The following is a 13,918-nucleotide window of genomic DNA, read 5'->3' as shown; positions in this document are numbered from 1 at the left end:
GGTAGGGGGTTCCTGGAGAAATATTCTACTCTTCATTTGTCTCAGGTATTTGTCAGTGGGCTAGAAGTTATAAAGAAATTTAACTTTACCTGCCATTTCCTTCTTGTCTTTGTTCCCCACATCATTATGAAGGGGAAGGTGATGTTGGGCTCCAGAAAACTGGGTATACAGGTTTCAGGAGATTAGGCTATTGATAAGATTGCCTTTTTCTTAGAATTCACTAAGATATTTGTAAACTGATGGGGACTCAGGTCCTGGGATCTCCATCAGTTAACCGTTTGTTTTGTTTCCTTTCCTTTGTCCTTGGGCAGCCAGGAGTGCCTGAGGAATACCCTGGGAATTGGTGGTGCTTGCCAACTGTGCTTTGACCTCAGCTTGCTTCATTCTCCCTCACCATTTGACACGATATCAGAACTTACAAAATCATCGGCATTTATTATTATGGGAAAATGGATTTTTCTTTGCAGCTCATTCTAGTCCGAATCCTGATGTTTACTGCTCTGGACATCTGCTAAGTCACTGGTTCCAAAGTCATATTTTTCAAAGCAGTTGTGGACTGTGTCATTAAGGTGACCATGTCCACATAGCAATGAGATTCTTCACTGAATCACCAACATGCCATTTAAAAGAACTCAATAAAAGATAAATTACCCACTTTAAAAATGGGCAAAATGTTTGAGCAGGCTTTTGATAAAAGATGTAGGAATGCCCAAGAAGCACATTAAAAAGAAGCTCTACATGAGGGGTCAACAAAATATGGCCCACAAACCAAATCCAGCCAGCCGCTTGTTTTTGTAAATAGGGTTTTATTGGAACGCAGAAATGCTCATTTATGTATGTATTATCAATGGCTTTTTTTCTTGCTACAGTGGCAGAGTTGAGTAGTTGCAACAAAGACCAAATGGCCTGCAAAGCCAAAATAATTCAATAATTTATTGGAAAAGTTTACCAAACTTTCTACATCCTTAGTCATCAGAGAAAGGGTAATACCACAATGAGATCACTACATCACCATTATGTTGGCTGCAAAAAAAACCTGATGACTATATCATATTTTGGCAAAGATGTAGAACAATTGTCTATATTAGACTTCAATATAAAGAACTCTTCTTGATCCGATGTTGAGGTTATGGGAGGAAAGACAGCTCACACAGTGACTCGACCAGAGGGCCAGCTTCCGCATCTGAAAAGACCAAAATGCAGGTGACATTCCACCAAGAATATTTCAGGAGCCCTGTTGTCTATCGGCAAGTCCCTCATCACAACCAAGACCTCTTAATCCACCAGTGATACATCTCAGTAAAGAGCAGCAGACATTTCAAAGGGGAACTCAACAGGGGCAAAATCTCATCCATCTGAAGGCTCAAGAAGACTCAGCCACTTACTTGCAAGCTCTGATTGATCCAGGGATTTCTAAACACAAACTTTTAAGAAGCCATGGAAATTTGTTCAGTGTAACTTTTCTTTATGACCACTAAGAGGCAGTGCTGCTTCAAAGATTAACATGTTGTCACCTGCACAAATTCATCAACAAGCCAGAATTAATCCTTAAAAATTTCATCAGCTATTGTCTCTTACTTTGCTTCAGTTTTTATCTATTAATCATATATCTGTATCTATGCATGTAACTATCTGTCTGCCTATCCATCCATCTACCTGAATAGTATCTGTTTGTTCTAGTCTAATAGTTTGAAAAATATGACTTTGAAAAGCAACACTTTTTAAAAAAGTTTATTTATTTTAAGAAAGAGAGAGCAGGGGGAGGCGCAGAGATAGGAGAGAGAGAATCCCAAGCAGGTTCTGTGCTGTCAGTGCAGATCCCAAAGTGGGGCTTGATCTCATAAACTATGAGATCATGACCTGAGCCAAAATAAAGAATCAGATGCTTAACGGACTGAGCCACCCAAAGGCCCCGAAAAACAACACTCTTTTGAATAAGATACTTTGCCCTTCAAGGTCAGGGCCGCATTAGCTTCCTTAATATGAATTTATGTTGTTTTCCCCCATACACAGCCAACCTCCAATCACTGAGTTAATGTGTGCCTAGAGTTCTCTTATCCCATTATTTTCACTGGGAAATCTATTAATGATGTAAGTCCTAGTTCAAGCATCTCCTCCATCAGAACCCTTCTCCATCTGGGTCTAGAGCAGAGTTCATTATTTTTTTTTTGTTTGTCATACTGAAAACCCAGTTCTTTTTTGTAGGCTTTATATGGCTGTACTTGAGTTATTGACTAGGTTGACTGAAGATTGGGACTATGTCTCTTTCATGAATGAGACCCAAGTGTTGCTCATTTAGTAAGCACTCAATTAATAGATATTGAAGATATGCATTAATGAATGAATAAATGAAAAAGGAAAAAACACACCAGAAATGCAACAAACAATAAGAAATCTCTTCAGCGTACTGGAGTAGAATGAGATTGGAAAACGAGGAATGGGGACTCTTATCACTGGCTCCTGTTGAACTCTGATGCATTTTCTTCTTATTAGATTTGAGATGACATCAAATACAGATACAACAAAATTTTCTCTGTGCTTCAGAAAAATTATATGCTCCTTATTTCTTCTAATTTCTATTATTTATAATGCATATATATCACTCCTGTTTTTAGGGCTGCTTTGGAATGTGTCCTGAATTTCTGTCTCTGCTGCCTGCTGTGTTAACATTTAAAGCCAAACTGATTCTTTGTATTTTCCTTTTTCACCCATTAAGATAACGTGTGACGAAAAGGTTTAATGTTTGTTTAAGCTCAGAATGAGCACTACCAAAAAAAAATGACACATTACTGGATGGGCTCCGTATCTTCTGAAATCTGCAGACTCTTTCTGTTCTTTTATACCCATTTGGAGATCAAAGGTCCTGCAGAACAGACAATTCCAGTACTCCTCAATTTCTTTTCCTCAGATATATTCTTAGAAATATTTAATTTATCCGATTTATATTTTAGATGAAATATAAAAATATCAAAACTGATGTCATTATTTTCTATAATTTTTAGGACCATTTAAAATATGGACACATCTAAAATATGGACACATCTAGAAGATTTTAATAAAATTAAAGTTCCCGAAGGGGAAAGAGACCATATATTCTCTAAGTTCTGCTCCATTACCCTAGCTTATAATGCTATATTATGGCTTTTGTGTGTCTTTAATAGACTTTAATTAGTATTTCTAACAACAACAACAACAACAAAAAGAAATGCTTCTATACATGTTAATCTTGTGGCTTCGTAGGAGTCCATCTCTTCTCTATCTAAAATGTAATCTTTATATACTAGCTGACTTAGTATATAATTTTTAGCTAGGAGGTATGAGGAAAAGGAAGAATGGCTTTGGAGGAGAGAAGTTCTAAACTCATCCATGTGTAAGAAGGACATTTTCGATTCCCAGGAAGATATTTTCAATGATTCTAAGTTAGGGCAAAACGAGGAAGTGCTTCCTATGACAAAAATAGCTTTAAATGAAAGCACTTGTAAAGGGGCGGGGCCTGTTGAAGGAATTAAAAGCAGGTGTGAAGTTTAAGTTAGAGTTCCAGCAAGCTAGGAAGAACAGAGGACCAAATGAATTGTCACCGAGCTTTGGTGTCAAGAGGAATGGCCAAGAACCTGAGAAAATCGATTTTAATTCTATGGCTTCAACTAGGCTGTGAGTTGCAGAGAGGAGAAGTGCCAGGATATGTCTTTAATTTGGGAGGATGAGGAAATTCGGATATAGGCAACTTCATGCACCTTGAGACATTAAGAAGGAAATTTAAAGGCCGGGACCTAATGACTTTTTGTTCTTTTTAAGCAGGGGTGAGTGGCCAAGAGGAGACAAGGAGCGTTCAGCAGCAGGTGAAACAGGGCCCTCCATCTCTCATAGTCCAGGAAGGAGATTTCTCTACTCTGAACTGCACTTATGAGAATAGTGCATTTGACTACTTTGTGTGGTACCGGCAATACCCTGGTCAAGGGCCCGCATTATTGCTAGCCGTGTTCTCGAGAACGCCTACAAAGGAAGATGGAAGATTCACAGTTTCCCTCAGTCAAAGCGCCAAAAAATTTTCATTGTACATCAATGCTTCCCAGCCCAGAGACTCAGCCACCTACTTCTGTGCCGCAAGGACACAGTGATCCCCAGGCACCTGCTGCCTGCACCCAAACCTGAAGCCGAAGCTCCAGCCAAACCCCACGGTGTAGATGCAGCTTTCACACACATGCGCAAAGTAGGCTTGGCCACAAAAAATTCTTGATACAATTAAAAGGACTGAAATGATACAGAATTTATTCTCTGACCAAAGTAAAATAGATTCTGAAGGTTGGCTGCAAAAACATATCTCTAGAAACTCTCAAATAGTTGGAATTTAAGCATTTAACTTGAAAACACAATAGTCTCCTCTTAACCACAGTTTTGCGTTCCGTGGTTTCAGTTGCCTGCGGTCGACTGCAGTCTGTAGGCAGAGGGCCTCCTTCTGGCATAGTGTTAACTAGTGCTAGGTCCCCATGCCTACTTCGTGCCCCTTGCTTCATCTCATCAAGTAGACATTTTATCATCTCACATCATTATAAGATAGAAAAGAGGAGTTTAGTACAATAAGATATTTTGAGAGAGCACATTCACATAGCTTTTATTATAGTATATAAAAATAAAAATAGACATATATAGAGAGATATAGCTAAAATAGTACATAGAAGGAAATTTAACATTTTATGTTATATTATGTTATGTTATTTTAATACCGGTGTAGTTAACATACAGTGTTATATTAGTTTCAGGCATACAATAGAGTGATTTGACAATTCCATACATTACTTGGTGTTCATCATGATAAGTGTACTTTTAATCCCCTTCACCTAGGACCTTTAATATTTTAAATACTTCCGTTCCTAAATAAGAAAAGTTGAAACACACTACTCTAAGATTTCTTTTTTTTTAATTTCTTAAAATGTTTCATTTATTTTTGATACAGAGAGACAGAGCATGAGAGGGGGAGGGGCAGAGAGAGAAGGAGACACAGAACCGGAAGCAGGCTCCAGGCTCTGAGCCAGCTGTCAGCACAGAGCCTGACGCGGGACTCAAACCCACGAACATGAGATCTGACCTGAGCTGAAATCTGACCTGAGGGGAAGCCGGAGGCTTAATCAACTGAGCCACCCGGGCACCCCACTGCTCTAAGCTTTCAACAAAAGAAGAAAGGAATAAAAAAGAACAACTGAAACCCAACATAAGCTAAAAAAAGAAAACAATTAGAAAGTCAAACTACAAAATAAACAATAGAGATTAAAAAATGTAAAGTTTATTTTCTTAAAATGATTAATGAAATTGATATATCCCTAGCTAGAATTATCAAGGGAAAAAAAGAGAAGATACAAATTATACATGTAAGGAATGAAAAAGAAAACCAAACTTCAGATTCTACCCTAAAAGGATCATGAAAGAATATCATTAACCATTTTGTGCTGCTGAGTAAAAGCACAGAAGCAGAGCCACACATGTGGGGACAACTGATTTTTTGACAAAGGTTTCAAGGCAACTCAATGGAGGAAAGTTAGCCTTAGGAACCAATGGTGTTGGGACAACTGGATATTCTTAAGCAAATCATTGAAACTTGACCTAAATCTCACATCGTTATACAAAAACTTGAGAACAGTCTCAAAATGGATCATACAACCAAGTGTAAAATGTAACACCATAATTCTTTTAAGAGAAGATATAAGAGAAAATCTTCATGACCTAGGGCCAAGTGAAGGGATTTTTGACAGGACACTGAAAGTACAAGCCATTAAAAAAAATCAACAACCTGGATTTCAACAAAATTAAAACCATTTGTTCTATGAAAGAGTTAAGACTACAAAAGACAAATCACTGATTGGCAGGAAATAATTCCAAAATACATTTTTATCAAAAGGCTGGTATTCAGAATATAAAGAACTTTCTGAATAGGAAGGAAACAAACAATCCAATTAAAAATAGGCAAAGGACTCATGCAGACACTTCACGAAAGAGGATTTGTGGTAGGGAAGTAAGCGTATAAATAAGGGTATGAGCAGATTTTCAACATCTTTAGTGACTAGGGACATGCAGACTAAAGCTACAGAGAGATACCACACCACATCTATCCTAAACATTGCTTTGTCTTTCCTAGTGAGTTAATGATTATATCTGGTTAAGGACAAGCCTAAAACAATACCGAAGCAATAATCAGAAGGAAATTTATTACTGGGGCACCTGGAAGGCTCAGTCAGTTAAACATCTGACTTCAGCTCAAGTCATGATCTCATGGTCTGTGAGTTCAAGCCCCATGTCAGGCTCTGCGCTGACAGCTCAGAGCCTGAAGCCTCCTTCAGATTCTGTGTCTCCCTCTCTCTCTGCCCCTCCCCCACTTACACTCTGTCTCAATCTCTCAAAAATAAAATAAAAACATCTGAAGGCTCAAGAAGACTCAGCCACTTACTTGCGAGCTCTGATCCAGACGTCCAACTGGGTGTCATAGCACATTCAAACTTGATCCAGCCATGGGGCTCCTGGGTGGCTCAGTCAGTTACACACCCAACTCTTGATTTCAGCTCTGGCCCTGATCTTGTGGATTCATGGGTTGGAGCCCCACATCAGGCTCTGCACAGGCAGTGCAGATCCTGCTTGGGATTCTCTTTCTCCCTCTCTCTGCCCCTCCCCTGCTCACTCAACCTTTCTCTCAAAATGAATAAACTGTAAACAATTAAATAACAAATAAACAAAAATCTTGATCCAGCCAGAAACCATATTTCAGAGGCTACTGCTCTATGCAGCTGAGGGAGCTTCCACTTCCACTGTCAGAAACACAGCAGGGCCACTTCAACAAGAGGGACATCTTGCCATCACGCTGCTCTCCAGGTTGCTGTGCCCACCGCACATGGTCCCCTTTGCTTAGTTACAAATAATCACAAACCAAGGCATCAGCTGCCTGTCAGCACTCAGAGGTGAAATGGGACAGAGGGGTGGATGTCTCAACTAATTATAAACTCTCTGTTTATAATATAATTATATACTCTCTGCTCTTTGTACCACTCATTGGTAAGTTACTTTGACCTTAGAATCAAAGACCTGGCAATGTTTTAGAGACCTTGTCTGTTCTTTCTTTTCTAGTTATTTGCCTTTTGGTCCTTTTAGATTAGTTCATCCATTAAAACAATGAAACAGAATAGAAGACTGAGCTATATTCCACATGATCAGTAACAATATATGAAACTTCAGCCACCATATGGTGTTGACATGTCCTAAATGTGTGATAAACCTATGGATATGACAGCCTGTAGGAGTGGATTATAGCACTGCATCACAGAGAGACCTAGCACGCTTATCTTGGCTTTACTTTATAAAATACGCACACACACACGTGCACACACACACCCAGTTACAGATTTTGTAAGTGAGGCCAAACACTATGCAAAGAAAATATGACATCAGGACAGTTCTAGGATATATGATCTAATAAGTACAATTCTACTTATGGAAGCAATAGGATTGAATATCCTGATCCTTTTTAGAGTCTAATAATTAAAGCTCAATGTCAGATCTCAAGAGGATAATATTTTATTTCTGTTATATTTCATAAGAATATAAATGAATGAATTTGGAAAGTCAGAAGGACTGAATTTTTTTCATCATTTGACTTTGAAGGAGCTTTACCTATTCTAAATGTTAAGTAGAACCCTAGAACTCAGTAAGGAAGAAGAAAAAGAGATGCAGTCATTGCTTTGGATAGGGTGGCCTTCCACTGAGAAAGCCAAAGATCTGTGAGTAATTTGTTTTGTTTTGTTTTTTAACCATTAGATTCTGGAAAGAGAAAAGTAAGGATAGGCTAAGTTAACAACCAGTAGTAGATTACAAAGAAGGTTCACAGGCCATAATAAATTCTATTTCCAATGGGCCCTTCCAAATTACTTCTCTGAAAATTATCAATGTGTGTCAACTGGTTCAATCTTCATTTCCCCTCATCACAAAACTTTCATACTAATAGCTTTTCCCATGCCCCTTTTCAGGTACTACCTAACTTAAATATCAGGGGAAAACCACTAGACAAAGTAAAGACTTGGGATGAGCCAGACTCTTAATTGTGTGGACCATGTGGTTGATGAACACGAGAAACCCTATTTCCTATTTGGGGGGTTGCCTCGGACCCTGGGAATTGTGTGTCTGTGTCGCCAAGCACTCAGAGACGCCTCTCTCTGTTTAAGGCAGAGCTAAACACATCTGTCCCAGAGAATGCAGGCCACATGCTGCTCTCCAGCCTCCTGGAGAGCATGGCCTCTATCTACTCTGACGGGAAGGCTCCAGAAGAGGGTAGAATGTTGAGGATGAAAGGGCTGTACTCAGGCAGATGGTACTTTATGGGCAGTTGAGGAAAAAAGAAAGATTGGAGATAAGCAAGCATATTATGATTTCAGTTTGGTTTCTCTTTGGGTCCAACATTAGTCTAATTCTTCACAGTATTTTATTCACTACATCAGCTCTGTTTTCAGATGTTTCCCTCAGGATCCGGGGTGGCCCAGAAAGTTACTCATGTCCAGCCGGCCACATCCGGGTGAGAGGCGCACCAGCCCCCATTACCTGGACCTGTCTGTATGAAACAGTGCAGAGCACATGCTATATTTTTCGGTATACTCAGCCTCCTGGTGGAGAGATCTCTCTCCTTGTTCACCAGAGTTCCTTTGGCCAGAACGCAAAGAATGGTTGCTATTCCATAAGCTCCCAGAAATCAGCTAAATCCATCAGCTTCACCATTTCAACCTTATAGCTGGAGGATTCAGCAAAGTGCTTCTGTGCTCTCCAGGAAGTGTTTGAAGTGATAATAAAGCTGAACAGAAATCCCACAGCTCAATAAGAGACAGCCCCCCTGCTGCAGGAGCCAAGTTGAAATGCACACCTGCACATCCCAGACAAGAATTGGTAGTGACTGCAGTTGCTTAATCTGTGGTGTGGATCAGAAGGTTTAATTTTAAGTTAAACCTTTTTCTATGTCATTTGGAAGCAGGTGTTCAGAGTAACTCTTTTCTAATACATTCTCAGTCTTGAGTTTTTGACCTAAAATCCATCATACAGAACATGGGCAAAGTCACCTGAAGTTGAAAAAACCATGCCCCATGATGATTTAAAGTGGCAGTGTTAGTTAAAGATGCTCACGTCTAGTTATCTGGAATCATCATGAAAATCATCTCCGCAGCCCTTTCTTTTTAGGCTCTGTGTCAGTAAGGGTACAGTCGGAGACGTAGACCCACCATGAGTGGTGTAGAATCAGAGATTAATGATAAGGATCTGACGCCAGGCAATTGCCTTAGCTGGTGGAGAAGTCCATGTAAAGCCATTGTCTTTGCACCTAGTACTGAGCCTGGATCTGCTGTAAATCAGCTGCGGTAACATTTGTGGAGGAAATGTGGGTGTAAACAAAGGCATGGACAAACTGTGACTTCTAAGAACATACTAGAACTCATGAGGACAACTGGAACCCACAAAGGCAAACTAAACTTGCTTGTCTCTCACCTCCTTCAATCTCAGTCACTGACCTTCAGGAGAAGAGGGTATCCTTTGCCATCACGCTACATGCATACTTGGCCCAAGACAAAGGGAAGCTGAAGAGGGAGATGTGGTGGGAGGTCAAGGAGTCGAGAGCCAACAGTACGATGAGCCAGTGGATCAGCAGCAGCCTGTGTGAGCTGCCCCAGCAACTGGCAGAACATCAAAAAATATGGCTACATCACAACTCCCTTACAAATCTCGCACAAATGTCTTTTGTGGACAACCAACCCGGAACCATACAAGGAAGCAAACTCTCGGAAACATTTCCAGTTAGTTAAGTTGAGGCAGTAAAAAGCTACCACAGGACCCTCCTTGTCAGGTTGGCATCCGTATGTACCTCTTTCAATAACACTTAACTTTCAAGTAAAGACAATAGCAAAATTATGCTCCCTGCTAATATGATGCAATTATTCCTCATTCAACCATAACCAAGGGAACCTTCTCCCACAAAAAAGATATAAAGTGTATTCGTCCATTTCAGGGCGATGTTCTCTCCTCTTCTAGCTGAGTCACACTCCCATATCCTGTAGCTTAACTACTGATTCAATGAGGTATAAGATAAGTTTATAGTAGTGCTTACTACTACACGTAGGCAAATGGGAAAGAGGAATAAAAAATGGTTAATATATAAAGATAGTATATCAAAACAAAGAATAAAGTTTTGTAACTACTTTAGTCTTTGTTTCTGTACATGGTCACATGATTATTGCTGGTATTTGTCACCATCTTTTCCATCACTCATTCCATAACCTTTTTACACATAGCAAGCATCTCCCCTCACTGTTATACTTAACTTTCTATAAACAAGCTCCTTATTCAGCAGCAATGTTATGTAGAATTACAGGAAGTTACAAAAAGAGTTCTACAAGCCCGCTACCATGGCTTTGGCAGAAGCCTTGCAGGCGCTGAACGCAAATGCATAACCAGAGTGTTTATTTAAGCGGAAAAAAATCTTGCTCAGTTGGCTGAGCGTCTGACTCGACTTCGGCTCAGGTCATGATCTCACGGTCTGTGAGTCCCAACCCCTGCATCAGGCTCTGCACTGACAGTTCAGAGCTTGCTTGAGATTCTCTCTCTCTCCCCTCTCTCTCTCTCCACCCCTCCCCTGCTTTTCTCTCTGTCTCAAAATAAATAAAAAATAAACGTAAACAAATGATACCTGCTTTCTCATTAGAAGCAATAGAAGTTATCAAGAAAAAACATTTTTTAAGTCATTAAAGAAAGCAAAACTTTTAAGCTAGATTCCTATGAACATGAAAACCTATTTTTGGGTTACTTTACTTTTAAATTGAAGCATAGTTGTCATATAATATTATATTAGTGTCAGGTGCACACTATAGTTATTTGACAATTACATTATGAGACACTCACCATGGCTAAGTATAGTCACTATCTTTCAACATATGAAGCTATTATAATATTATTTAGTATATTCCTTATGCTGTACTCTTCTTCCCTGTGACCTATTTATTTTCTAATTGGAAGTTTGTGCCTTTTAATCCTGGCTTTGTTAAAAATCACTGCTAAGAAGGTGGAAAATCAATGCACAGACTGGTGAACAATATTTGCGATGCATTTTTCTGAAAAAGGATTCAAATGCAAAATATATAAAAAGCACATATAATTCAATAAGAATACACAAATAAAAATTTTTAAAAAACTTGAAGAATCATTATAGAAATATATCCAATAGCTGACAGACATACAAATAAGCTGTTAATGTTATTAGGGAAATGAAAATATAACCCCACTTGAGTGTTTTATCTGTGCTAAGTGTATGAATGTAGCTAGGAAGAAATGACCCCAGTAGAATAGGAGAAAATAATGATTATCTCTGGGGAAACAGACAACTGGGTGAATTTCTGAGAAACTTCTACCACTGAACCCATGCAGAAAGAAGAAGAAGCAGTGACAGATCACAGATGTGGACATTGATGGAAAGGCAGGCTTTACTAGGAATAAAGAAAGTTGATATTTATTGAGCTTATTGTAAGTTAGACACTGCTGTATGCATTTAGATTCATTATCTAATTTAAACATTGCAAACCCTATGAGACAGATATTATTATTCCCATTTTATAATTTTTGTTTTAGAGAATGTTTATTTTTTAAGTATATAGTTGACATACATGTTCCCAATATTATATTTGGGAAATGAGATATAACTTTCACAACTTTATTTTTATTATTTTTAAAGATTTTTAATGTGAATTTATTGTTGAGAATGACGGAGACAGAGTGCAAGTGCGGGAGGAGCAGAGAGAGACACACAGAATCAGAAGCAGACTCCAGGCTCTGAGCTGTCAGCACAGAACTCAACGCGGGGCTCGAACTCACAGAGTGCAAGATCATGACCTGAGCCAAAGTTGGAGGCTTAACTGACTGAGCCACCCAGGTGCCCTATAACTCTCCTAACTTTAAAAGCATCTCTAACTTGTATTGCCAGCCAAGGTGGAGCACCTTACAGGGGTCCGACAGAGTAAGTTTTGTAATATGGCGAAGCAACTGGCCCCAGAAGACGGTGGCTGGATATCTCAGCAATGGTTACATAACTAGTTTCAACTGGACTCAAGGGAACTAGAAAAGATGGTGAACCCAAGTCAAATTGCCCCGGGATCAATACATGAAGAAATCATCCACTAACCAGTTGACAGTGCTGAATGCTTTAACACATCTCTTATACAGCAGTGTTTTGGGAAGAGTAAGGGGTTACAGGGGAAGAAATATTATTCCTTAAACACTCAAAACATGTTTCCATGTCAAGATACTTGCTGCTTGCCTTTGTCCTCTCTGCCTATAAAACTGCACTCCCCCAAAGTATCTGCACAATGTACCTGTGACCTTCCTTTACATCTTTATTCAATTGTCACCACTCTGTGAATCTTTGTTCTCTCTTTTTTTCTACTCTGAGAATCAGGCTTCCGCGTACTCCAAGTATCAAGAACAAGAGCAGTGTTTTGTTAAAGCACTGCCGCCTGGTGTTTTGCTACAACATTTTGTGACACTGGCCTTCCCCTGCCGTCCAGTGATGTCGGGCAGGTTGAGCTGTGGGAAAGACTCTTCCCGGTAGGAGCTCCCATTGCTGAACCAGTCAGTGAACTTGCCATTGCGATTATCATGGGAGAGAAGATTCAGGAGGGCTGGTTGGTTTTTAACCTTTTGGCCAACCAGATGTGAAAGTGACTGACCTCAAAATTATGATTACAACATGTGGGATGATTTGAGCTGGAGAATAATAAGATATCATGGAAATAAATCTTGGCACTGTTACACAAGATGGCAAGTTTTTCAAGTGACAATGTGTTTACTCCTCTGTCCTTTATGTAGTACAGAAATACCCTGAGAAGTAGGAGCAATGGTCCATGATGTAAAAAAAATAATTGTGTTGTAGGGAACACTGCTTGGCTTACACTTTTCCTGTTATAATATGCCACCCAATCTATACTTGTTGAATGAATATACAACAGATAAAATTACAGCTGACCTTTGAACCAAGGTGAAGTCTAGGGGTGCCAACCCCTGCACCATTGAAAATCTGTGATTTTGAATTTTGACTCACTAAAAAACGGCTAACAGCCTCTGTTGACCAGAAACCTTACTGGTAATAGTCGATTAACATATATTTATATTTACATATGATTATATGTATGTTATAGGTATCATATGTTGTATTCTTAAAAAAGTATGGCAGAAAAGCATTAAGGAAATCATAAGGCAGAAAAAATACATTTGCAGTAAAATAAAATAAAAAAATACATTGCAGTAAGAATACATTTGCATATACTTACTATATTTATCCATACCCTAAGTTTATGTGATCTGTTTACAAGACGAGTGGTCTGCCAGTGCCTACATCAATACTGTCTTATATGACACAAAACACTGTAGATGCTGTATGTATTGCTAACATTAGACACCAACAGTGAAAAGAATGTGAAAGAGAAATTCATATTTATCTACAGGTATAACAATTCATGAATTGATGATGAAGAAGCAGCGATGTGATGGCTTTATGGTAGATTAGTGTAACTGGTATGATTGCTTCGTAATCATAGCATAGAGCCTGCGTGTATACGATAGTGAAATGATTATGATTCATAACCATTGGTGGATAGCCTAGTCTCCACCCTGGTGAAAGAATCGTTACAAAAATTCTAGGGCATACAATATTACAGTCATATTTATATTACAGTATTGGAAACATAGTTACATTTTCAAAAACCCGCTTCTTTCTTTTTTTTTTAATAGTTTATTGTCAAATTGGTTTCCATATAACACCCAGTGCTTCTCCCCACAAATGCCCCCCACCATGACCATCTCCCCTTCCCTCCCTCCCCCTCCCCCTTCAGTCCATGGTTCGTTTTCAGTATTCAGTAGT

At 39.1% G+C, this 13,918-nt stretch overlaps 2 gene segments (V, D, J or C); both read left to right on the top strand.

Moving 5' to 3' along the window:
• The window catches only part of LOC115301965, a 550,585-nt gene that overhangs the window by 127,908 nt on the left and 408,759 nt on the right, over nt 1-13,918 (top strand).
• LOC115301986 lies at nt 3,553-4,201 on the top strand. The segment is given in 2 exon segments: nt 3,553-3,651; nt 3,799-4,201. Coding segments are annotated over 2 exon segments (405 nt in total).

Source organism: Suricata suricatta, chromosome 9, assembly GCF_006229205.1.
Source record: "Suricata suricatta isolate VVHF042 chromosome 9, meerkat_22Aug2017_6uvM2_HiC, whole genome shotgun sequence".
In the NCBI taxonomy this organism is placed as follows: Eukaryota; Metazoa; Chordata; class Mammalia; order Carnivora; family Herpestidae; genus Suricata; species Suricata suricatta.
This window is presented reverse-complemented; position numbering and strand designations above follow the sequence as displayed.